At 40.9% G+C, this 26977-nt stretch overlaps 1 protein-coding gene across 1 annotated transcript in view; it reads left to right on the top strand.

Annotated features, from left to right (window-relative positions):
* Positions 1-26977, top strand: part of CNTNAP5 (contactin associated protein family member 5) — a 216236-nt gene that overhangs the window by 39069 nt on the left and 150190 nt on the right. Inside the window, exons 2-4 of the mRNA XM_075028728.1 lie at positions 12322-12469; positions 21120-21323; positions 23892-24076. Of these exons, the coding sequence (XP_074884829.1) occupies positions 12322-12469; positions 21120-21323; positions 23892-24076 (537 nt within the window). The remainder of the gene's footprint in view (positions 1-12321; positions 12470-21119; positions 21324-23891; positions 24077-26977) is intronic.

Below are 26977 nucleotides of genomic sequence, written 5' to 3'. Positions count from 1 at the left end.
AGGATGATCAATAATAACTCAGTAGCCCTATGGGGTTCTAACCTTTCTTGTACCAGTCCTTCCCAACTCCATCCTTATGTCATTCGTACTCTGCAACTGTGCGGCCTCCTCCAAGTGTCTTCTTTCCACTAAGCTCCTGATAAGTCTGCTGGGATGTATTTTCAAATAAACAAGGCTTTCACCCAGGTTAGTTAGACTTCCAGAATTAGCACATGTACATTTGACATAACCCTAGAGAACTGTATTGACATGTTCTGTTCAAATGGGACTTGACTTCCTGAGACCATGCTTTACTGGTTAAAATGTGTGGATTTTGTCTGTTTCTGTCCTGTACTGTAATCAAGGATAAGAAATTCTCTTTTCATTCCTCAATGACTCATGAACACTGACATAGAGGGAAATCAGACTCTCTGAGAATGCTAATCTGAGAGTCTCCAAGGTTGTCATATAATAAAAGATTTGGAAGCCTGCAGAATGGCTGCATATTCTTTTAGTTGTAATGTGTTGATTTAGTGGTGTTTTAAATAACTGTTGTCTTAACGCTGCTTTTTCTCAGCGTGGGTACCAGTTCAGGTGTTCATTAATGCTATACTGCAGAAACCTGAGGAGCTGAAATGTGAATGAGACTATAGTATTGATGGCAATGCAGTTGAGAACATACCAGTGTTCTTCATTAGAGTTAAATTTGTATATTTGCACCATCCTCTTCTGTTTGGCAGAAAATGAGCTCATCTTTGCTGAAGACAGAACAGTGAACATACGTCCTAGCACAGCTTATTATGCAGGCCTCGCAGTATGCAGAAGTTTTGAAAGGAAATCCTGTAATAGGTTAATTTTCCTCTCTGTGGGTTGCATTGTCTAAAGCACTTGTTTCTTTCTTCCCTTCTTGGTTACTTTTCAAGGTGTAGTTACTCATACTGCTTTCAGGAAAAAAAGAATCTTAAACACAATGTCTTCATCTTAATATTTCCAAAAAAATGTTAGGTGTTTCTATTTTTTGTTCTAAAGGCAAGCTCTTTCATGGATCTAACTCCTGGATCCTTTCTTTCACCTACAGTCAGGAGATTAAAAAGAATAAGAGAGCCCTGTGTGCTAGATTTTACACCTCGGGAGAAAGTCTTGTTAAGCAGCTATTGATTTTTTTTTTTTTTTTTTTTAAAATTATCCCTCCCCCTCCCCCCCCCCCAGTCTCAGTTCCCGTATTTAAATTGGAAATACTGGTGCTGTTGGAGAGACTCCCTAAGGTTTCTAGTTCTTAAGTGTTTGCCTGGCTATGATTTAGGGAAAAAACTGTATGGAAGTGCAAATAGAAAGGGCAGCTTGCAATAACTGTGGTAAAAGAACACTCTGGAGAAGCAAACTATCCAATTAGTATTAACAGGCATTATATTGAAATTATTGACATGCTATTTTAAAATACAATTCTACTTTTCCCTTCTCTTAAACCTTTTCCCTTCACTTAAGCCATGGTTCTGATTTGATTTCTTTAAAAGTATCCATTATGGTAAATCTTGGGCTGCAGGTCCATACAGAAATCAACTAATTTTCTTAATATTTTTACATCTCTAAAACAGCATGTGAGGTTCCTGAACCTAGTGCCACGGAGTGCAAGGTTTAGGAATATTTCCACACCTTGTTCTTTGTTGTTCCTTTCTTAAATGGAGGTATACAGAAGAGGATGACAACTAGCAGTCTTTGTTTGCCTTCCTATGGGTGATCCATTACAACTGCTTAAAAACTGGTGATCTTTTTGTGTAAATCAGCATCGCATATCTTGCTGTTAGAAGATGTGAAGACATAGTTTCTCTAAGATGACCCTCCCTGGGGAAAGGACAAGAATGCAACTCTTATGGAAAGTCCTAGGGACAGTCCAGAATAATGCAACCCAGTTTACATATTTACAGAAACCTTTATTGCATAGAAACTCTGTTTGTTGCAAGAAAATTTCCAGGTTCCTTCCCTTATGTTCAGCAACACAGTGATCATGCTCATTTTGAAATATGTTTTTTACAAGTCCTGAAATTTCCAACTCACTGAGCAGTTCCTATCCTCTTTCCATTTTCAACATGAAAATTATGAAGCACTTTTTATTTATGGCCTGCTGTGATCTTGGATCTGCTGAATGTATCATGACTTCATTTCATGTCCTACTGTAACAGCAGTTACAGGCCTTTTGTGTATGCAAGCAAAATTTACACTTCAGAGTCAGAATTCCAGGCCATCTCCTCCTTGGATCACCAACAGAAAGTTACTTTTTTCATGTTGTAGTTTAGAGAACATCACGATCTTCAGAACCTACTGCTGAGGAGTTTTTGGTGTGGTTGGCGTAATAAAAGTTGTGGTTGAAACTCAATGGGCAGACACGCATTTGGAAGATGTTGCACGCACGTATGTCCACAGAGATGTTGCAAAAGCTCATCTTACGCTATTTCAGGAGGAAGAAAAGTGGTTTCTGTGAGTTGCTTTAGTGTTCTGGAGATTAATTTAATGTGGTTCAATGACAGACCCCGATGTGAAAGTGGAATGACAAGACTCAAATGTACAATGCAGCAAACATTACAGTAATGGCTTTGTAGGAGGAAGCTATGTCAATTAGATTTAACCCTCCTGTGGTAAGAAAAGTCTATGCAACTCACTAAGCCAAGACTATGGCTTATGTACATGAGCATGGATTTACTGCTCTGAAGGGTGTGGTAATGGTTTATACCAATACAGGGTGTAACTCATGGTGTATTGACACATGAGAATTTGCAGTTTAACAAGGCATGGTTGAAAAAGTCTAGAGAAATACATGGGCAAATAGTTTTTTTGTTTTCTAATTTGCAATTACATGGTGCTTTTGTAAGCACAGCATAGCAAACCTTAGAAACAGTCACTATTGTTAGTATTATTTATAACCTCAGGTTTGTGTACTTTATGATGATGACGCTACTGAGAGAAGATCTTGAGTACGGTAAACAGCACAGTGGGATCAGTCTACAGCGCCCTTTTGCAATGTTAACTGTTATCTTGGCTATTCTCCTATGCAAAGGAGAAAAAAGAAACACAGAAGGCAGTGTATAGCAAAAAATATGTGTGTATGCATGTGCATTTCAGTGCATTATAAAACACTGGAGAAAATCAAGCCTACCTATTTATTCTCTTCCACAAGATATTACTTTACTGATCCAAATGAAAATGCCATCAAACTTCATAACAGGGAAATAATGTAAGATAATGAAGCACAATATTCATCTGAGGTCACTGTTGCATGGAATAACTAACACTTCTCTGGTGTCATCTTGCTGGATCTGTCTGGCAAATTGCAACCAGAGAGTGTACAAGTGTACAGTGCTAGCTATTTAAACGCACCGTGATGAAGCTAAATACAGGGAAGGTTCCCAGAGTTCCCTAACGTTGCCAGACATAAACACCTTCACTGCATTGTTAATCCCACTAATTTAATGTAAAGCGTGAAGGTCTCCATGAGATTTATGCAGAAGAACAGCTGAAATCTATGATTAATGTTGGCAGTGGAAAGAGCAGTTTCAGTCTGTTGGCTAAGGTTAATCTAGTCAAGGTACTGGGGAAATATTTATCCTTTGCTGTGATATAGCTTAAAATACTATCTATATGTAGGATTGCTTTTAAGATGAAGTGCAGGAGGCTGAGCAGAAACAGGAATTAGCTGCCGACTTTTAGCTTAGACTTGTAATTTATGCATTTAATTTTGCTGCTTCTTGCTTCCATTATTATTAATTTATGTAGCAGTGATAATAATAACAGCGATAACAGCTTCACCTCCAAGTGCTTCGCAGACAGAGCTGCTTCTAAAAACTAAAGATGGGGATCAATTCTCCATCACTGAAATGCAACTAGATGTGAGATGCAACATCCTATTTGTATGCAAAGGCGTCTCAGTAGGGCAAAGAAATTGCACTTGGTCCATTGCTGGGAAGAAGGGCAGCCTGCCCAACTACAGGTTGGATAAGATGCTTGGGCTACATCTGTACGAGTAAATAGAAGAGGACAGGGACCATTTTCTAGTTGAGAGGTTGAGTATTGTAGCTCATATATTATCCATTTGGTAAATTCTCTTTTCTTCAAAAGAAATCACTGTACCCAAGCGGCCTGTTGGGAATGGTCTCTGGTGGATACGATATCTCAGACTTTGCCAGGGTACAGTCTGGCAGACTCTGGAAACAGATTAACACTAACTAATTCAAACTGTTTGAAGATCAGACTGTCCATTCCAGTATAGAAATCCAGCATTTTGACAGGTGCTGCTGACCAAAACAAGAAAAGAAATTAGGATTTGCTAGGGGTAAATCAGAACAGAAGAAAAAGAAAAGAAAAAAAAAAGCAGAAATAATTCAAAATGTCTGTAATATGTTGTTTCATTTTCTTTGGTATAAATAGAAATGTTTCATTGTCCTGAAGGGGCCCAAGAAGCTTCATGTTTTTAATGTCACAAACTGATGTTTTCTGGATTGACACAGACCTGTCTAAAACAAAATATTACATAGATTGTCTTAATAGATAGTCTTTAAAAAACATTTTAAAATGTTTTCTTTTGCAAAGTATTTTGATAGTGTAAAAATCTGTGGGTTTTATTGGAAAATCTGTGAATAGTTCTACTGTTAGCAGAAGGATAATACACAACATCCTTAATATAAATGTGGTTTACATTGGGCAGTCATCTATCTGAGGCTAATGATGTTGTTAAAAGTATTTGTTCTTGTATTTGGAAAGTAACTAACCAGAGAGAAGGGTATGCATTCAGTGTAATGGGGTAGATCAGAGGCAAATAATCTTCTCACTTGAGCAGATTATTCAAGGAGGTGATGAAGTAGTATGAACCCTGCCACGTTATTGTATCTTCTCTCCCCTGGACTACGCTGCTAGATACAGAAACTGCCAGTAGCTCAGAGGTGACTAACTAATGCTTAGAAACCCAGGTGGACATTGCATTGCTGAAGCACAGGAGTCAGCCCCTCAATAAGTAACAAATGCAATGCATATTTCCCAGTTGGACCCCTGCTTGATAACCCATACTGCAGCCATTCATTTTAATTCTTACTGTATAGGGAAGTTAAACTACCTCTTTGTAGAACCAGATTTCTTTTTTTCTTCCAGGGGGGTGGAGGACTGGGAAGAGAAACTCACTTCTTCAGATAATAGGTGACAGGAGGATAATTTTGACAGGTGACTCTTGTATTCTTTTTCCCCCTGCTCCTCCCTGATAGCAGCTCTGACATTGTGCCGGGGGATATTGGTTTTGAGGTTCTTGTCAAGGATGGATGTTTTGAAGAGAAAAATGTATCTGCTTTTAGGAAAGAAGAAAAGAAACACAAGCAGAATAGAGGCTTCTCTTTCTGAAGGTAGGATAGGCTTTAGACTAGCTAGAGTCATAGTGTTCAACCTGGAAGGGAAAATGTGAGCCTGGAAACAGGCAACTCGGCTCAGAAGGCTGTTAACCAGAAATGACTGGTTACCTTTTGTCATGAAGACCATGGTGCATTAACAGGAAAGACAGACGTGAAGTAGGAAGAGATGCTCGGAGGCAAGTGACGTGCTAAGAGGACTCATCCTGCCCTCCAGCTTCCAGTCCCCGGACCAGGCTGGCAGCCATTTCCTCTTGGGCTCAGATTGAAATCTGCTTTTATCGGTGGAAAAGGCTCACATTGACTCTCCAAAGCAGGCAAGTTTTTTGTCCTTGAAGTAAAAAATGTACTTCATTTTTAGAGATTGGTTGAAATAAAACTGAAAGAAAATTTAACTTGCCTTTTGAGAAAGAGAAGTGAGAAAACACAACGCATAGGTTTGCCATCCATGTGCCAAATGTGGCTGCACGGTATGTGAAAACAAAGATCTAAACTGCAGCTCTTTAAGGAGCCGAGCGGTCCTTGTCGTTCCTTCCTTCTCCCCATGGTCTTGGCCCCCTTTAATGGCAAAAGGATTTTTAAGGCCACATGCTGAAAGAGGGCAACTCCCAAGGGCCAGGTCCTGCCATGAACCCCTGTGCTGGAGAGCTGCTCTTAGCACACCCTCCAAATGAGGTGGAGCTTTTAGCAGTTCCCAGTCTGGACACGGCAATTGAGATGACAGCAAAGCCATTTTACTGTGTTTCTTCGTGACAAGATATTAACAGTTCTGGCTTGATGTGTTGGGCAGCACTTTTTCCATTACATAAGCAAAGCAACATTTTTCACTGTTGACATGCACAGTATGTTAGACTTTGAAGTTGTATTTTTTTTCTTCCACATTTTTCTCTGTCTCTTTTTTTTTTTTTACATCTTTGTGTAATTTTTTTTAATTTATTTTTTAAATTTTTTTTTTAATCTCTGTGGTTTAGGGCTGGGCCAAGGTGAAGGGGGGAGTTTCTAAAATTGCCTGAACTGACAGTTGCTTTTGTTTTGCAGCAGAAACTAAATGGATTTTTTAATTTTCATTGTTATGAAAAGTCACCACAAGCCTGTCCAGGCCCAAGGTGTTGCTAGCAGGCACTGATGCGGTATAATTGTTCTGTGAAAAAACCCTGTAGCATCCCATTAAAATCAGAGGCTGCTGAGTTTCCATATGGTGCGTTTGTGGCTGTATTGTGTCTTTGTCATGGTAGGTTTCAGTCTCTTTCCACTCATACAAGCAGAGATGTGGGACCCCTACCATAACTTGGTTTCAGTCACTGGCTTCCCCAAACCCTGGATTTAATACCCACACTCAATAGCTCCACTGAGTTGCATCCCAGGTAATAAGAACTTGAGCAGAACTGAAATCCTGTTGCCTCTGAGGAAGATAAAAGCTATCCTTGAGTCAGAGTTTATTTCAACCTAGAAAATGTGAAAAGCTAGGCGATGTTTTCTCCTTCCTGTTTCAGATTTTCATGTTGTTTCTTAGCTGGAAATTCATGTTTTCTTTAAAGTGCATATATGCTCAAATATTTGAGGAGGTCCTAGGAGGCGTACACCAGGAAGCATGTTCTGTATCAGAGTGCTAACTCCTTAGCTCCTGATCTTTCTCATCATAGTAAGGAAGTTTAAAAGGGAGAATGACATTGTTTTTCTCTTAAGTATTGCAGTTTTGGGATTTATGACAGGCTTAGCTGCTTTTTATCTCACTTTGGTTCCTTCACTAAGCTTCTGGATAGCTTATATTAAGTGTGCTCCTGTCCTTTCTTTAGGCACTGGAGGCAGCATACTGCGACGTCATGGGTAAGATTTTAAGGTGGAGTGCTCTTTTTTGTGCTTGTATTTCTTTCAGTGAAGGTTGAAATGTTGTAAATAGCTTACATCTGTGTTTGTGCCCTCTGCACATTCATAATCTGATTCTTATTTTTTTTTCTCCCCTCAGCTCAGTTCATCAGAATAACTTTGGCAGAAATGAGAGTATTCAATACGTCTTAAAATATCTCCCCTAGAAGGTACTTAACCTCAGGTCTGCCTGCTCACTGTTCAGGGTTGATTGTGCCTATGTTGCTGCTTGCATACTCATTTTGAACCCATCCCATTACCTGCCTAACAAAGTGGGAGAGCAAAATATATTCAGTAGAGTCATTGTGGGAACTACATTCTGCAGCTCTGTAAATAAGTTGCCATTTGCTGTGCAGAGTGTCTGTGCAGGGGAGACTGAGATAAAGTCCAGCGTCTGATGCTATCTTTTGAATTGATTAGGCTTTCATGAGCAGACACTTTTCTTGCACCCAATTTCCACTTGTCTGTCTAAAGGTGGAGATCGGTTTAAGAGTTCGGCCAAAGGGTGATCTAAAGTTTAGCACATCAGAACTCACTGGTCTGATCTGGCGTAGATCTGAGTTAATACATGAGGTAGAGAAACAAATGTGTGTCTGCAGGGTTATTAAACAACTGTCATGTTTCACCACAGTTGCTGACATTTTCCTGAACTGCCCTTGAACAGCTTTGGGGATCCCCCTGAATGGTAGAGTTATATAAACAGCCCATTCATTTGAATTGTTATGTTTCCTGAGGGAGTCATACATCCAAATTCCAAGTAATGACGGTGGGTTTGAGATTTAAACTTCTTTGAAAGTTTTCTTTTTCTTCTAAACTGGAATTCTATTTTGTTCCACTTCAGTATAACCCATGAACCAGGTGGGTTGACCATTGGGAAAAGTGTTGTATATGCTTGTCTTGCTCTTACTCTTCCCTACGTGCCGAAGAGGTAGCACGGGGCTGGTTGGACCCTGCTCCAAACCATTGCAGCAGTTCTTACCTCACCTCTGCCTGCCAGTGGGACCTGCCTTTGCTGGCTCATAAAAAAAGCCTCATAAAATATTACTGTGGTGCCACGCTCTGTGTCACAGCGCGGCATCGCGCAGCCAGGCATCGTCAAACAAGCTTGGTCCGAGAGGCAGCCCTGCCTGTGGCAAGCTGTTAACCTTACAGCCGCTAGCACCAGGGAAAAGCTTTTGCCTTCAAGAAGGTGGTGGCAATATTTGGTGCTAATGGAGCTTTTTGATTTATAAGCCCCATAGAATGCCAGAAACAGAATTTCCCAAGTAAACCATCAGTCTGTTCTGTTTACAGTGCTTGTAAGAAACCACAGATTTCAGCGTTACGCTCCCTCCTAGAGCAACTGTGTTGCATGGGAAATGGCATGTGGGTGCTCTGTTTTCTTTGCTAGCTTGTTGTTTTGTTCCTGTGAATTAATCCCTATCAACAACAAGTTGTAATAGAGGCCGTTTCTCAAGAGGAAGTATTTCTGCCATTCTCACCCATAAGTTTACTGTTAATCAATATTTGAACCTCCAGGGCTACGGAATCTGGTACTGCATCCTTGTTTCACCTTCTTTAATGGATGGATTATTTCTGTGTCAGCTGTGGATCTAAGTTTTCAAGTGACCATCTGTGGCAATTGGTGTTATTCAATCAATGGTCTACAGCCCACAGGTGGTCCATAAAACATTGGAAGGTGATCTGTATAGCAGTGGGAGTTGGAAGTGAAAATCAAAGCAATCCTAAAGGCATACACAGTGATGCCCTGCAGTTAGCAGCAAGCAGTGGTGTGCCAGCTGCATGCAAAACCATCTCATAGGCGCAGATCGATGGGTACAGCATTGCCTGTGGATTATTTTTTTTTTCCTACAAAAAGTTTCATTGGGTCTTTGGTTATTAGAGAAGCTTGAGAAACACTGCTGTAAGGGATGTATTGGACTTTTGAAGGGTTTATTTTTACCAACATGACTGTTTCAACGTGGGAAGGAAATTTTTTACATAGCTGCACATCAGGCTTGGAATCAACTGATTTGGAGGCTGGGTGTGGGTAATTCTGGCTCTTCCATGGGGTGTCGTGAAGGAAACTTATCCAGCACAGATGCCTGCGGGTGGGCACCTGGGTCTGCTTGTGGATGGTGGGGTACAGCTTTCTCTGTTTTATCCGGCAAAACCGCAAAGCTCCTTTGATTGCAGAGGCAGTCCCTGAAGTGTGCTGTACACACCATCTGCCTGGAGGCAGAGGACTGCCTCTGCGTGTGCAAGCAGCGGTGGCGCTCCCGCGCGTTGTGCTTGGGTGTGCGGTTGGCGCAAGCTTTGCAAAAAAATGTCTTTACAGGTTTGCCCCGTGACAGAAGAGTCAAGACTGCCCTCAGCAAGAGTTACAGGTAGCTGTGAACTGCCTCGGTGGTTTTCCAGCGGCCACGAGGGCCCGCTGATGACAGAGTGCCGCGGTGTGCCGGCACAGGCTGCATTCCTGCCTGCTTTCCAAGCAGTAATGCATGGGCTGTTTAGCGCACAGTCATATTGGCAAATTACCTGGTTGTCATTACTTTGTAATTGCAAGGAGATATTTCTAGAGGTGCTGTGCTTTTCAACTTGCTCTTTCTCCCAGAATGTTTTTTTTTTTATAAGCCAAAAAATGATTACCTTGTGGGTCTGTGATGCAATGTGCAGTATTGACAGCCTTGTGTATGAGAGTATTATGAGAAAAAAACAACACAGATGCTTGTTTCACGGTATTGCTGTATTAAAGTGTACTTTTTCTTTTGTCTCTTAATTTTCACCTTTCGCTTGCATTCTAGTCACTCCATTTAAGCTTTTCTTCAGAATTGGGAGGACTGGAAACTCTTTGCTCCCCCTCTGTTCTTTTTCTTCTTTCTTCCTTCTTTCTTTTTTATCTTATGAAAGGTGAGATTTTTACATAATCACGGGATATCAAGAGGATGAGCTTTCTAAGCAAACAAACGGAAAACAACACTCCCGTTTATCCATCTTATGTATCCGTGAGTGTCTTAATAAAAATGTGAGTGCTGCCACAGCTCTGACTGTGAGACTTACTCTCTGCTGACAGTTTCATTACTGAGAACAACAAGATTTTTCACTTGAAATATGAGGAAAAAAACTAAAATACTCTCTGCTGGAATTTGAATTTGGCTCCTATCTGGAAAGCAATATGAATAAGCTCAGGACATCTTGACATGCTACGTGCGACACTCCTCAAAACATATCTGATGGGCAGATCTGCTGAACTGCTGGATGTGGTTAACTTTGAATTAAGATCAGCACGAATCCTCATCCAAAAAATTTTAATTATATAGTATAGCTGAATTTGTGAGAGGTTAGTTAACCATCACAGAATACTTGTAGAAAACAAGAACTTGTGCATAAAAAGTTCAGAAGAGATGCAGCATAAGCAAAGCTTTGGGGACAGCTGGGATAGCTGAATTATATACCCTTTTCAGCCTGATAAGCACCTAATAAAAATAATTTTACAGATCATATGTTTTGAAGGGTGGTTTTTCACTGAGGTAACTGGGGTTGTGAGAAATCATTTCAGTAAAATTGTTCATCTTCAGAGGCAAGCAATACCAGCAATGAAATGCACCTGCAAAGCATGTTTTATGAATTGAGATGTGTGCTGTCTTTTGCATTCATGACTGGGTGGAAAATAAGGCTTATTGCATATAAGAGAATTTTCCCAGGTTAGAGTTTTTAAGGTGAAATGAAATAAGCATGGTATGATTTCAAAGTATTATGCCTTAGAAATGTTCAAGGATTATTTTTTTTTTTAATATAGTTCTAATAAAACAATAGCACGCTGGCCTTAGTAAAACAAGAGCACACTAAATTTGAAGTTTTACAGAATTTTTAACAACATTTGGGAAAAAGTTGGAATGCTTGCATTTGAGTAAAAATTTAAACAGCTGCTAATTAGTCCTTTTTTTCAGAGTGGAGATGAAACCCCCAATCTCTTTAACTCATCCTTCGGCCACCAGGAATGAATTGTAGGTCTACTTTACTGGGGTTATTCCAATCTGTGCTTGCAGTTGCATTGCGTAGGTGAATGGTGCCAGCTTTTGAGCTGCAGAAGCATTTAAAACTGGTACAACGTTTTGTGATGAAATTTTATATTTATAAAGTGAAGGACCTCTTTTACAAATACTGCCTTCCTGTGAGATTATTTTTTTAAGTTCTGTCTTTGGTTTTCATGTTTCACAAAACTGTTAGCTTCAAATTTAAATCCTAGCTGAGTTACTCAAATATTCTGAAGATTGAGGGAAGTCTATGATACACCTAGACCAATGTTACACAGTAAGGGTGTAAAGATGAATTGAAATTCTTCAGGCGGGATCAGAGCTCGGATGCTTGTCTTCAGGTTTGTCTTTGAAATCCTGCAGTCATTCTTCATCCATGAGAGAATTTCCTCTTGTTAAGTGATAATTCTAAGTAAGTCCATTAATTTTGGCTTGCAGTTGCAGGCAATTAATCAAATAGGCAAGAAAAAAAGTTAAATTATTATTGTTTGCAAGCTTTAACTCTCTTGGGTGAAAACACAGTCAAAATGCTGACTCTCCCGTGTACTGGCTCAGGCTTTCATCTCTTCCTGTGTCTTGCTTGAGTTTTCTGTGGCATATCCAGATGTACACTTTCCTGTTCGTCTTCCCAGGCTCTGGCCAACCTCAGTGCCTTGTGACCATCTTTTTCTACTGCCCTGAGTGCACCAAAGACTAAACTGGGCCCCATCCTTCACTGTGCTGAAGGGACTGTGTGTATGTTAGGGGCTGATGGAGTATTGTGGTGCGCAGGAATATCCTGGCTTTGGAGAAATTATGCAGCAGCTTCTCTAATATCCCTATCTACAACCTGCTTTTGTAACTCCCTGTATACGACCCCCCACTCCCCTGAGGTGCTCTGTGTGCTGCTGTCTCCCTCCTTTCCCTCCATAAGGGACACAGCAGTTAAAAGAAAACTTGACAGTCCATTTCAATAATTTTGAGTAATTTATAAGACTGAGAATCAGGAAGAGGGGTGGCAGTTCATAGCCTTAATTCAGAGTGCTGCATTCACCTGTCAGTGCTAAATGTCTCACCAAGGCTCTCTGTCCTTCCAGGTTTTCACAGGGAACAGCAATGCTGACAGTGTGGTTCACCACAAATTTCTGCACTCCATGAAAGCCCGCTTCTTGCGCTTCATCCCTCTGAAGTGGAATGTCGGTGGGCGAATAGGACTGAGAGTTGAGGTCTTCGGCTGCTCCTATAGTAAGTGGCTACATCTTAATGCACATTTTCTCAAAGAGTTTTTTGTTGACGCTGTCAGTGCTGTGGGAGGGGTCCAGCACAAGTTTTACGAGTTAAAAGGTAATGTGAAATATGTAGCCATCATTTATTTTTTTAGTAGTTGTTCATGCCTTTCTGCTCAGGGATGCGCTGGCCCATCTAGCTCAGCTGCTGAAGCTTTCTCAGAACTGAGCCCACCAGAGAGCAATTTGCTGCTGCTTGCTAGCGCAAGGCAGTCAGATGCTGCAAAACCTCCTGCTCCACTGGAGGGCACAAAGCTACTTGGGATCTTTTGCAGGGCTTTATTTGGGAATGGTACCACCTTTTGCTTAAATAGTTCATTTTTGGTTTTAAGGCAAGTTAACTGGTTGTTGAAGGAAGTGCCGCGGATTGTGCAGCTAGTACTGCTATTTGAGGCTGATGACTTTATAGCTGCAGAGAGAAGAGAACTCGTCTGCTGCCTTTGCATGAGCGTTTTCTTTGGCACTCTTTATAACGCGTGGTGATGATCCTCCAAGACATGGTCTGCAGTGCTTTGTCACATGGGCTTTGGAGCAGCCTATAGATGTTGCCTTTGGGGCATTTCGGGCACATAGTTATTGTACTGCTGCAGATGTATGACCTGTCACCATGGAAGAGTGTGAATGTAAAGAAAAAGGCCCAAGGTTACTCCCTTGCACAAAACAAAAACAGGTCCACAAATGAGGAAACACAAGTCCGGTATTTGTTTTACAGGTGGCTGTAGGTTTATCTCTGAAATGGTCAAGTGTGACTTGAGACACTGTTTGACACAGGTGAGATTTTGCTGTGGAGAGTTCAGGGGATAACAGCATTTTACCAGTAAGTTCAACATGGTGTGGCACAAGTCACCATCATGTGACACTACTGTACTTGTACATCTCTCCATTTAGCTTACGTCCTCATCTGCTCCTGCTGGGTGCAGAAATGGGTTGTAAGATAATAAGCAGAAAAACTCCTATTTGGGAATAAATGAGTAATTGTCTTAAACCTTTTGATTCACACAATCCCGTTGAACAGGGTCACAGCTCTGGGACTCTTAGTGGCCTCATCACTACACTCGGGTTGTAGGACTGATTCACATGGTTTCACAGGAAGATCCTTGTTATGGTCTATGTGTAGATCTATGTGTAGGTCTAGAAGATCCGTTCAGCTTTTTTTAAATGCTGCTTCTCCACCTACTTTGACGCTCAGGCACTGTGGACTATCATTCATTTAAGTGGAGACCTGCAACTGCCTGGTCTGAATGGAAAGTCACTAGGGCAAGAGACCTTTTCCAGCCCTACCAGTGGACATGGAAACTGAAAACTATAAATCAGGAACCAACTGCACTTGATGACATCATACCAAAGCAGCTGTCTCATCTGTTTTCAAAGAGCTTTCTTCTGTTAATGATGACCAAACCTCTACAGCGAAGAGTATAGTCTAAACAGATGTGCAACAAATAGAACTGAAACTGAAGGTTGAATCTTTTATAGCTGAATGTGTTTTGGTGCTACTCTGTGAAATACTACGCGGGCACTACTTTCATGTCAGATTGTGGTCGTATCTTCTATGTTACAAAGAAGACTTCAGAGTCACTTGCAGGCTGAGTTTCCTTGAGCTTCATCTAGGTCTTCATCTTTGTCCTGTACCCTGCAGTTACAGGAAATAAAAATGGTTGTGCAGAATCAAGGTATGAGATTGAAGCAAGCCACAAAAGAAATAAAGGGATTCATAAAAGTTTTACAGAGTGTTGAAATATTCATTCCGTTTATATAAATGTGCCATTCAGATTTCCCCCTGGCAAATTACATATGCCAAGCAATACCTGTCTACAGGTTTTGCTTATATAGTTTTGCGGTCTTGGCTACTCCTAACCCAGGTGCTGCAGCACTGTACAAAAGATGTTTGATCATTTATAAAATGTCATCTTTACTGTTACACTGACAGGCTATCTGCAGCAGATCCTGAGCTGGTATACGCCTACATAACTGCATTTTGTAACGTTTGACAGCATACAGTCTCATCCACCATGTTCAATTCTGGCACAAGAAATATATTAATCATTTGAAGAGAGTTTTTAAAAATGATCCAAAAAAAATAAAAATCACAAGAGACAGGCTGTTGGACAAGCCAGGAAGGAAATGAAACTAGAAGAACAAATGTCCCAATGTGCACCATCTCTAAGAGATGACCCTTCATGCAAGTGTTTGTGTTTATATGAAAGTAAGGACATGAGACTGGGAGTAGGAACAGCATTATAGTCACCTACCTTACCAAAGGCTGCAGCTGATATAAATTCACCTGTAAGCGCCTAATTCCCAGTTATGCCTAATCCTCTTTAAGCTGTTGGAATGAGTTAAAGGCTTCTATAGGTAAACAAACCCAAAGTTTTTGATCTTAAGTCCACTGAAGTTGAAGAAAGGATTTCCACCAGCATTTTAGCTTTGGATCCAGTCCTGAAGTGTAAGATAAAAAGAGAACATGTGCATGGGGAACACATATGAAGCAAATCCTGCACAAACATACAAGTGTGACTGCGGGGTTATTCCTACCTCTTAGCCTACTTGTAGAAGCATGTTGAAATTCAGATGATGCTGAACTACTGGCTGTCCATTCCACTTTCAGGCAAATGTTGCCTCAGAAGCACAGCACCTGATCTGAAAACAGAGTTGCTTTATATTGATATTTGGAGCAGAAAACTGCAGAAGTAAAGTTTTCATTTACAGACAAGCTGGAGATCTTTTTTTGTGTGAGTGGCAGCATTTATTGTTTGGCTGAAACAAAAGTCTGGGGACACTGACAGCTTAGGCCATCTGAATTTCATGTGCTGCTGCACATCTGTTAAAACCCTGGAACTACTGCCAAACATGCAGCTGAGCACCTCACTGTGATGCACCAGGGTGTGTAAAATAGCCTGTGGTTCCTTGGATGGTCTCTGCTCACATCAGCTCCTTTTTAACCTTGCATATTTGAGCAGAAGATGACAGCTGTAGGAGAGGTTTGTGGCTTCGCTGCTGCTTAAGCATTTTTGTGATGGCAAGGTTAGGTGAATGTGATACTCCTGGGTCAGCGCAAGGTTCTGATCTCTCATTTTTGGAGTATGAGTGTCCTGTGCGGCATGCTCTGCTGAACAGGTTCCAGGAACACAACCTTGTGCTAACTTTTGGCAAATGCAGCTTTCAGTGATGACTGTTTAGCAGGGAGCGTGTGGAAGGCATCAGGTCTTGTAGGTCACCAAACACTCTGCCAGGACACAGTAACAAAAAATACTGAAGAATCATATCAGTGATTAACTGCTATGTGCAGTGGATGCCAAAGTGGCTAACTTAACATGTGATTGCACTGTGCTGCTGAATGGCACTCACTGTTGTTTATTGCTCCTGCTGGAAGTAATTTACTACTATGAATTTATCCCCCACACTTCTGTCAAACAAGACAGCTTTCATCTTTCTTTTTGTTTTCCTTCCCCCCGCTCCCCACCTTTTCCTTTTCACCCTCTAATTGGGTGCCAGTTGACTTTGTTTCTTTGGAACATAAAACCATGATTTTTACAGTAAAGCTCTTTCAGACACATGAGTGTGCTTGACCCTATCCCATACCAATCAAAGTTCCTGTGCAACAAAGCACTCCAAGGCCGTCAAATCAGCTGGAATTCACAGATGACACATGCTAATTGTTGTTTACTTTTTCTTACACAAAAAGTATGTATTTAAATGGAAGTTAATTACATTTATTTTAAATTCATGTAAAGATTCCATCTCACATCCTCAAAATAGGTACTGAAATAGGAAGGAGATGATCTTGATCTGAAAATATATGTTGATGTTTCCCTTTCAGAAAAGGATTTATGATGAGTTAAATGGAAATTTCCATGCAGAGGTATGTGTAAGCTCTCACTGTCCTTTTGCAGCCGTGTTTCCAGAAGCAGTGTGATTGTAACAGATAACCAGAGCTGCAATAGAGGATGTGTTCAGACAAATGGTAAACCAATTGCTTTTGATGCTGGGGGCAGTGAGGGGGGAATGGGTATATCTTTATACTTGGGAAAAGTCTTGTTAGCTTAGTGTTGGAAAAAAATCTGCTGACACAATTGCTTTTATAGGATAAGATTTATAGCTGCATTGAAGATGCTGATCATATTCTATAACTGGTTAACAGCTCAAAATGCATCAGCAGAATCAGGTGTATGTGCAGTGAACAGGCTGGGAAACCGCAGGAGAAGCAATGATAGGGTGTGAGACAGTATCTTCTGCTTTTGAGAGCCGAGTTCTTCATTTGCAGTTCAGGACACTGATTTCTCATCTTTTGCTGTCATTGCTTCAGGGAATACGATCTGGTATTGTGCTTTTTGATTAAATGATATTTTTAGTGGATCTTTTTTCATCTCTGTCTCTTTTTTTTTCTTCTTTTTTTCCCTACCTTTCTCCATCCTCTCCTTTGTCTTCCTGTGAGATAGAAAAGAACGCATTGCAGAGAACCACTTAATGTCTGATGATCATTGACCAGTAGTGTTTGTAACCAACTGCATAAGATAAATACCCAAACAATTGCTTACCAAGAGGCAGACATAGATTTGCGATAGGGATAAAACCGCACAGCAGAACAGTCACTTCTGAAGTGCTCATCCACATTCATCCTTTGGATTGCATGTCTGAGAGGGGTAAGGAGAGGGAAGTCAGGTTGCTTTAGACTTGCTCAAGTCAGTAGGGCATGACTGGCCAGGAGAGATATCTGTTCAGACCAGGAAGAGTCCTACTCCTCCTGCAGGAAGTTAAAGCTTCTGTTCATTGATGTAAATGCAAGACCAAAAATTCCTGTCTCAAATTGCAATTGTTCCTAGAGGATATTTTTGTATTTTGGAATAACTTTGTCAAGTAAGTGTTTACTTTTTCTAAAATCATTAGGAGGACTGTCTTTGTAAATAAGAATGTATATCCTTTCTGCTGCCAGGAGCAGACTGCTGCACAAGTAAACTCCGTGCTCTCGCGTTACTTCCAGCCTGGCTCCTCTCAGCACAGCTGGTCCCACAGGTTGAGCTCTGTGATCACATTCTCCCTTTTAAAAAAAAAAAAAATTGAAAAAAATGTTGAATTAACCTGATAGTCCATCTTCAACTAACTGCCTGTGTTTCCACCCACCCCCAAGTGACTTTAATGTTTGGATCTGTGTTGGGAAAGGAAATGCAAATGGAATGTCATGTTCTGGCCCCAGGGGTGCTGGTTCTCTACTGAATTTCATAAAAGCTTGATGAATGATTTCTATTTTATGGGAACTTCTTCACCTGTGAGCAGGAGTACGTATGTACGTATGTACTCCTGCCCCCTGTACTTGGCACTGGTGAAGCTGCACCTTGAATACAGTTTTGGGCCCCTTGCTACAGGAAAGACATTGAGATGCTGGACCATGTCCAGAGAAGAACAACAAAGATGGTGAAGGGTCTAGAGAACAAGTCTTATGAGGAGTGGCTGAGGGAACTGGGGTTTTTTAGTCTGGAGAATCGGAGGCTCGGGGGAGACCTTACTGCTCTCTACAGCTGCCTGACAGGAGGTTGTAGTGAGGTGTGTGTTGGACTCTTTCCACATGTAGCAAATGATAGGACAAGAGGAAATGGCCTCAGGTTGTGCCAAGGCAGATTTAGATTGGATAAATTTCTTCACTGAAAGTGTTGTCAAGTTTTGGAACAGGCTGCCCAGGAACGTGGTTGAGTCACCATCTCTGGAGGTATTTAAAAGATGTGTAGATGTGGCACTTAGGAGCATGGCTTAGTGATGGACTTGGCAGTGTTAGGTTTATGGTTGGACTCGATGATCTTAAAGGTCTTTTCCAACCTAAATAATTCTGTGATTCTGTATGTATTTACAGCAGAGGCATCTGCTTAAGTTGTTGGTCAGTGGGGAATAACATGAAAGAAGCGTCTTTTGCCCGATCTCACTTTTGATGAGTTTTGTAGCCTTGTTGATGAGGACAGGGTAGAAAAGTACCCAGCCTGAGTGAAGTCTGTCTTCAGGGAGCATAAGTAAACCAGCAGACAGTGCAAAATGAAACTACATGTTGTGTTTTAGTTTATTATTCCTACAGATTTGCTGAGACTTGTAACATTTCTGATCCTTGTTCTCTTCCTGCGAGTGGATTATGGACAAACATGGACTAAATAAACACTAAGCAAACAAGCAGGTTTTCTGGAGTGACTGAATTAGAATTGTGCTATATCTTTCAATTTTTAACAGGAAGCCAACGATTTGTTGTCATGCAAACTGCCACTAATGACTTTTGGCTGCCAGTGTTAGCATTTATTTGACATATTCCCATTTTGTTTGGAGCTATTTATTGGCCAGTGTACTCACAACTGATAATTAGTGAAGCAGAACTTCTCAGAAACAGGTTTTCCTTTGTGTTATACTCTGTAAATGTCAGTGGTAGAGCTCTTCAAGAAATTGTGTGTTATGCTGTGGCTTAGAGGAGAGTTAAAACAAGGACTTAAGTGTGAATTCAGACTGGTTGAAGGCTTGGATCTTAAGAAGAAGAAGAAAAGAAGGCTGCTATTATGGCAACATTGAATCAGAGCTCTCTTACAGTATCTTTGGTTTTGAGAGCTTGGAGGAAAATCAACTTTAACTGCAAAATGCACTGGAAATCAAAAACTGTAACTTCTTTATAAGCTATTTTCTAATTCCTGCCTGTGTTAAAATGAAACCATTTTTATGATACACTTGCAATTTACTTTAAACAAATTGAAGCATTTAATGTAGCTAGGGGAAATTCATAAGAACTAAACTATGAATTTAATTCCCTTTATAGAAACTGGCAGTCAAGGTGTCAATAGAAAGAAATCAGCAATTCTTAAGGAGCTGTTTCTGAACACCTAATTTAGAAGTAAAAAACCAGTAAAAGCAGATGGCGTGAATACTTTCATATTCATGATACTTCCTAAACAAACAACTGTTCCACGTATGATGCTAAACAGCATGTTCTAATTCTGGCATCACAGAGAAGAAGTTGGTCTTAGTTTATTCTGGAGTGAATTTTTCCCAGGGTTGAATTTCTTTGTAGTTTTATTCTCATAAGAAATAATCAGTTGACTTCTGATTTGGAATGGAATCAGTTTTGGAGTGACAGAATTTCGCATCAAATTTAAATTTTGAGCTCCCTGCAAGTTTGTAAGTGTGCCATCAAACTTCTGTATAAACTGTCATATTGACATGCAGAAGTTATCAATGGCCCAGTTTAAAGAAGAAAAAAAGAAAAAAAAAAACCAACTCTTATTACTTTTGTTTTTAAAGAGGAACAAATGAAACTACCATTAACGCTCAAAAGGATAGAAGAACTCTCAAGGGAGCTTAGATGACTTAAATCACCAACTTTAATGACAATGCAGTTGCTGACCTGGAGGTCTTGATTGTTTTGCATATGGACTTTTCAGTTATTTTTCAAAAGAAAATGGAAAACTGGTAGCTTTGGATTATCATTAATACACATGGTTTGCAAACAAAGATAGTCTATGCTCTTTCTTCTTAGTTACTATGAAGGTATTCTTTGTCTTTATGCATGTATCCCAGTACCTATGTAGCTTAGTAAACCCTTGCTCAGATTCTTCATCGTCTGGTGGTTTTAATTCTTAATATTTTTCTTAACAACAGGAAATACCAATTGACAGATTTATTATTTACAAGTAGATATTTTATCCATAATTTATGCCAAATTGCATTTGGATAGAAATTGGAATTGATTTTACATACATTGGTCACATGTTTTGAATACAATGTATTAGTTAAAAGTATTTAAAGCTACCTGAAATGTTCTGCTTATATATATATATATTTTTTTTTAAGTTTATTAAAAATATATTTTGCTTAAAATACCACTTTATAAAGCAAAGGCTGCTGCTGCCAAAGGAAATATTAATTGCAACTGAAGAATTGAAAGCTTGTTTCCTATCACAGTGATTGGGTTTTGGAGGCTGGCTGAAGGGGAAAATATGTTTCTAATAGGATTTTCAAAGGTGTATAATCAGTTTAGATGCCCAGTTCCCATGAAATCCCTTCAAAAGCTTTTTGAATTGATGCTTGACTATTCCTGCCAGCCTAGTCAATTTGCATGCAGAAACATGGTTGATAAATGCCCATCACAAACAAGCAGCCAACCCTCAGAGGCTAAGGTGCTGCTTATTTGGATGCAGAGGTGAATGCAGGCATGGCCGACACACAGAAGCAGCTCGACAGATGCTTGTGAAGCTACAAAAAGAGGAGCGAGAACTGAAGTGTTCAAAGTAATAAATAACATCCTGGGTGTGTTTCAGGCAAACAGCACATGTGGCAGGGGATGTTCTGGAGATCCGAGTATGATGGAAGGCACCTGTTCTGTTCTAAAAAGTTGAGTGAGAAAGCAGTCTTGCATGAGAGAGAGGAGGGCAGTGCAGAGGAGTTCTGGTTTTATCCTAGTGTTCCCTTTCCCCAGACAGGAGAGGACTGGAAATGAGTGAAATGTGGTTGCCCAGATACCATGTACATCCTGTGGATGTATGCTTCTGAGAATACCTGGCTCCAAGTGATATTTGAAAAGATCCTGAAAAAATACAGTCCCTCTCCTGAAGCTGCCCCTCCTTTTCATTTTTCCATCTTCTTTCTCCCAGAGTCAGATATTGCAGACTTCGATGGCAGAAGCTCACTCCTCTACAGGTTCAATCAGAAGCTTATGAGCACATTCAAAGATGTGGTTTCCTTGAAATTCAAGAGCATGCAGGGGGATGGAGTCTTATTCCATGGAGAAGGACAGCGTGGAGACTACATTACTTTGGAACTGCAGAAAGGGAAGCTCTCCTTGCACATCAACCTGGGTAAGGGTAATTAGGGTTATTGGTTCACATATTATTGTAACGAGCATTGTCTTGGTTTGCTTTTATAAATCTATTGTTTATATTAGGCAGTATCTAAAAACTCCAGCTGAGATCAACAAAACATGCTGCGTGCATCAGACAGCTCACAGCTTAAATGCTGGTCAGAGAAGGTGGAGGGGGAAGCAAAAGAGAATAGACTTGACTGATGTCATGCAGGACATGATAGCTGAGCCAAGAAGAGACCTGGCTCTTCTAACTAGTGCCGACCAAGGCTGAGCTGCTCAATGACTACTTTTGAAGTTCAGAGCTTTGATGATACATTCCAGCAGTGATTTAAAAAAAAAAAAAAAAGTTCACTTTCTTCCCCTTCCTCGTTTTTTATCGTTATGATTTTTAAGAATAGCATTCCCAGGAAGTTTGGTTTGGAGTGCAGAAGGTTTATTTTTGGTTTGTATCTTATTCTTTCCATTCTGTGATCAGAACTGAGCTGAGAATACAGAACTTAAATGAAAATACTCTGGTCAAAACATTATGCACACTTGTATTGCTTTGTTTCTGGAGATGGTTTCAGTTGAAAACTGAGTATCTGGAAGGCCATCACTGTGTGATTATATTGGATCAGAGGGACAGATGAAAGGCTGGCTTAATTTCTTTCTGTAGAAGGATGCTTGCTTTTTCCTGGTGAATGCACTAAAGCACTTTGATAATGGCAGGAGCTACCGTAGTAGGAGTGATCATACCCCCTCTCCCAGCCTTATTGCAAAATCTTCATTAGCTTCATCTGTGGGTGACCCGTGGTACTGGCCTCAGCAGTCCCTGCCAACTCACGTTTCTCATACTGAGGGGTTTGAGTTGGGCAGAAGTTTCCACGCCTGCATTGCTGTACTTCGGTCAGCACAGGAGCTGCACTTACCCTGTCTGGGTATTGAACTTGGTCTGAAAGCCTCAGTGGCCCATCCAGATGGGAAGGTGAACCAAAAGCCCTCCCATTGTTTACCATGAGGGTGTGGGCAAGGAGGGGAGGGAATTAAGGTCCACATTTTTCACTGCCACTCTCAATCTTAATAACTTTGCTCGATAAAGTAATCTGAGCTGTTTGCAGTTCATGTACGTGGTGCTTAGACTGCCAAGGCTGGTTTTAATAAAAATGGGAGATTTAGCATCTAGTAGTGTATAGTATTAGCAGGGGCAGATGTCAGACTAGCAATTCCAGGACACTAAGAAGTTTGTCTAGAACAGATAAAGCAGGCAATGGTGTGGTATCTCAGTCCCCTGTTTGTGACTTGGGTAATTAAAAGAAATCATAAACTAGTCAGAGAAAAGTGGAGGTACTAAAACAGAATTTGTAGATAATTCTTTCTGCATTTTTTCCTTCCTACTTAATTATGTTTGGTTTAAATGTTAGTAACAATTTTCCACAGCTCTTGGATTTCATTCTTACATAACCTCCTTAATTGTTTAGTCTCCAGCTAGTATTTTCTTTCTTTTTGTTTAGAAATGATAATGCAGCATTTTTCTGATTTGGTATTTGGATGTTACTTGGACCAAGTAGCTACTTCCTGAGCCTCTCAATGTGGGATTCTTTGACTCTATGGATTTGTAGTCCTCTTACAAATGTTTCATACTAAGATAAGAATATACTATAGTTAATTATATTATGTTACTTCTTCCAGAGGAAATGATGTTGTGAATAGTCTCATAGTCTGAGATAAGAAGATTTTTTTTTTCTTTCAGCAGTACAGATTTTAGCCATTTCTAGTCCTCTGTGTGCATTCATATGTCATGGGCAAGGGTTTTGATGTCTGTTCTTGAATCTGCTTGCATCTTGCCTGACAGTTTTGGAGTATGTGTTCTCTCCATTCTGCTGGAATATAAAAAAAGGACACATACTCCCTTTCAGTGAGAGGCTCTGAAGTGTTCAGACGTGTAGCCAACTGGAAAACAGAAGAGTGCTTGAAATCACCAGGGTTAGGGCCTAAATATTTTTATGACTCTTGATCTAAACTTTTGGAGATTTAGGCCAGGTTTAAGAATCTTTTTGAGCTGAACAAAACACTCGCATTCATGTTGCTTCACTGACTTGTGGCTTTTTTTGTCTGAAAATGGACAGATGCAATTTTCTTGTTAAAATACAAAAAGTACATAGTCGAAACTGAAGTGTCAGGAGTGATCTGTTAATGTGAATAGACAGGGGATTTTGGTGCAACCTGAAGGGAGCTCTTAAAACACCAGGGCCTCAAATGCATAGCAGAACCAAGGGCACAGGCAGAGTGGCGATCCCCTGTGTGCTGCAATGTATGGGTGCAGCATCGGGAAAACCTCCTGGCTTATCATAAGGATTTCAGGGGGGAAAAAAAGTGTGTATGTGTGCATGTGCGTATGTATACACAGATATATGAATAAGAGACCCAAAGAATCTAAGGCAAGCTTTGACAAGGGTCTGTTTCTGACGGGCAGAGCTCTAGTTTGCATCTAGGAGCGCTGCTCTATGCTCCCCTTAAGTCCCCACGCTTCAGTTAAGGGCCTGGAGGTAATTCTGGTGTCTTCTGCCTGTCTCTGCCTCTCCAGGGGACTCCAACCTGCACTTCAGTAACAGCCACACATCCGTCACCCTGGGCAGCCTCCTGGATGATCAGCACTGGCACTCAGTTCTCATAGAGCGTTTCAACAAGCAAGTGAACTTCACGGTGGACAAGCACACCCAGCATTTCCGAACAAAGGGGGATTCAGATCACTTGGATATTGATTATGAGGTGTGTGAAGCCCTTTAGGTTATAACCTGGGAGATGAGGCTGAATTGGTATAAGATGAATGTGATGGAAAACCACCACCCAGCAAAGATATTTATGTAATATATCCTTCCCAGAGAGCTCCTTTCATGGTTAACAAACATGGACTACGTCAGTGCAACTCTGTGTACGACAGTCGCAGAAAATGGCTAGTCTCTGGGCAAATATGCATTGGATTATGCTTACACTTCAGAGTACAGCAGACTTTGAGCTAAACTCAAAGGTATAGCCTGGGTTCTAGTCAAATCTTCAGAGAGCAACCACACTAATCTGTACGGAGAAGTGCTGTGTCATCATCTCCAGTATGATTTTAATGGGATCATTGCACACCATCCCTGCATCTTATTGACATGACCGTGGGGATACCAGCTCTGAGTTGTGCCTCTATGCAGCCACCACTTGCTCGGTTTATAGCCCTCCACATAAAGATGAGCAGGTAAAGACCATTGTCTTGCCACTAGGAACGGAAGACCCTCAGCATGACTGTCAAGACAACTAACTCTGACCCAGGTCCCTTCACATCTGGGGCTGCGATGCAGAGTATACTGGTCTAGGGAGCCAGAGCAGCTCAGCCAAGAGAGGGCTGAGCAGAGGAAACATCCTGGCTGCCCACGAAACCTGAGGCTGGTATGATCCCCTGTCATGAGGCCAAGGTGTGGCAGAGTGCAGTTTATATCACTCCAGCAGTTCAGTGCTTATGGCTGATAAAATACCTTAAACTTTTACATCCATATGCAAGGCAGTTCCTCATCTGTTTCCCTCACCAATGCACACCTGAGTGCAAATAACCCATGTTAATTTTTATCCCCATGCATTTGTCTACCAAGTCTTGCTAGCTCACAAGGCACAGGGTCATGCTTGCACAGTCAGAGCCATCACTCTGTCTGGATGCGTTGAGCTGGCATGGTTCATTGCTTAAGAGACCACAAGTTTCCCCTCTGCACTTCGGATTCATTTCTCTGGAAAGGATCAATTCCCAGCACACCCAAGGGACAAATGCAGACAGCTCGGCAGTGGCAGGTGCCTGCTCTCTGCTCCTCTCATGTTCCAGCTGAAATTTCCTTCTTTGCATTTCACAAAGCAGGGTAGAAGGAGTGGTACCTGTCCCCTGGCACCACTGCACCAAATCACGAGCACATTTAGTAAGGACAGCATATTTGAGCAGTGAGATTCTGGAACAGCTTCAGACTGAACTAGCAAGGGCCAAAGCTGTAACTACTTTTCAAATGGAGTTGAGAAAAGCCAAATGATTGAGTCATCAGCTTTCCTAATTTCAAAGTAATAAAATTCCTTGCTTCCTGCTACAAGGTTGATGCCAATTAGGGAAAACTCAGGCTCCAATGTAATTTGCGGAACATTTTTCCAGATGTTCCAAAACAGGGAGCATGGTAGAGAAGATCTTCAGTTGGTGTAAATCAGCATCACTCACTGACCTCTGTGGCACTCAGTCCTGGCCCCTGGTGCTTAGTTTTTCACACAATGTGTTTTCTTTCTATTTACACTGAAGCAATCTTTCAGTTGAACATTACAGCAATACAGTCTACTGAAAGTTTATCTCAGCACACTTCAGGGATTAAAGGCCTCACTGAGGGTAATAAAACCATTAGTTTGGTAATTAAAATTATTGCCAATCACAAAGGAAACTGTTTTCTTAATAATGGAGTGGTATAATTGGTATTGATTTTTCTTCTGGTTTTGAAACCCAGTACAGAGTCCCTAAGCAGGAGACTTAGAGAATAGAACATGAAAGAAGGAAAGTCTGGTGTTTTAAGGAAGAATTAATGATTCTCACTGGAAAAAAACATTGCTACCACATAAGCATTCATGCCAATAACAAACCTGTAAGTGATGTAAAGTAGCAGTCTGATCACTCTTTATTTCTCTGAAGTGATCAATTAATACAACTAAGGTGCAAGTTCATTAAGGACTTGTATTCAAAGAAGTGCTTTCAAGGTTATCCAGGGAGGTTTCATTTGCTTATGTATCCCAGCTTGTTAGGTGGGAGGAAAAATAACCCCCAAATTTCCCTTTATTTTTGTCATAATGAGCTGAGGGGAGCTGTTCAGAGCTGTGACAGAGGGATAAGGCTGACCAGGTTCCAGCAGCCGTCAGCGTGTAAGTGGTGCCGCACAGCAGTGCATGCCCTTGCTGCAGTGGATGCAGCAGGATTGCAGCACAGCTCCTGATGTGCTGGAAGCACTGTGAAGTGTGGGGGCTGCAGGATCCCCACCTGCATTATATCACTCATGATGCTGCTGGCTGTGATGGGAAAAATGAATAAAAACCCAGCAGTACCACCAGTAAGACTTTGCCAAAAAGGCCAGTGGAGCTAATTAGAAATGAGCTGGGTCATGTGGAAAATGAAAATTGGATTATCAGAAGTTTTTTGGGTTGTGGGATTTGTTTGTTTTGTTCTTTTTTTTTTCCCTTTCTTTTTTTTTTCTTTAGGAATCTAAAGTAATTATGCTCCATGGATTTTGGAAGCTTTATTTTCTTAGGCTTTTTGTCCTCCCAGGGCTTTCAGCCCTCCAGTTAAGTGATGAGTTGTAATCTGCACAATACTAAAATCTTTCAGTACTTAGACAACAGCAGAGCAGAAGTTTTGTTTAAATGTGTAACCTGCCGAACTTCTCCATTACACTCCTCAGTCCCAAGTACCCCCTACAAATATTGTAAAGACCCAAACCACAGTGAAATTTAGGGAAAACACTCGCAAGGTGCAAATGGGGTAGTCTGTGTGTGTGATACTACCCTGCACTAGCTGAAACCAGAACTGTTCAGATACAAGCTTGGTGGAAAGGGGCGATTCCAGCTCACAGGTAAACCCAGTGCTCCGTGGGCAGGATGATTTTATTCCCCCATTGC

This window comes from Buteo buteo, chromosome 5 (assembly GCF_964188355.1).
Source record: "Buteo buteo chromosome 5, bButBut1.hap1.1, whole genome shotgun sequence".
Taxonomy (NCBI): Eukaryota; Metazoa; Chordata; class Aves; order Accipitriformes; family Accipitridae; genus Buteo; species Buteo buteo.
The sequence above is the reverse complement of the archived record's forward strand: the minus strand, read 5'-3'. Positions and strand labels throughout refer to the sequence as shown.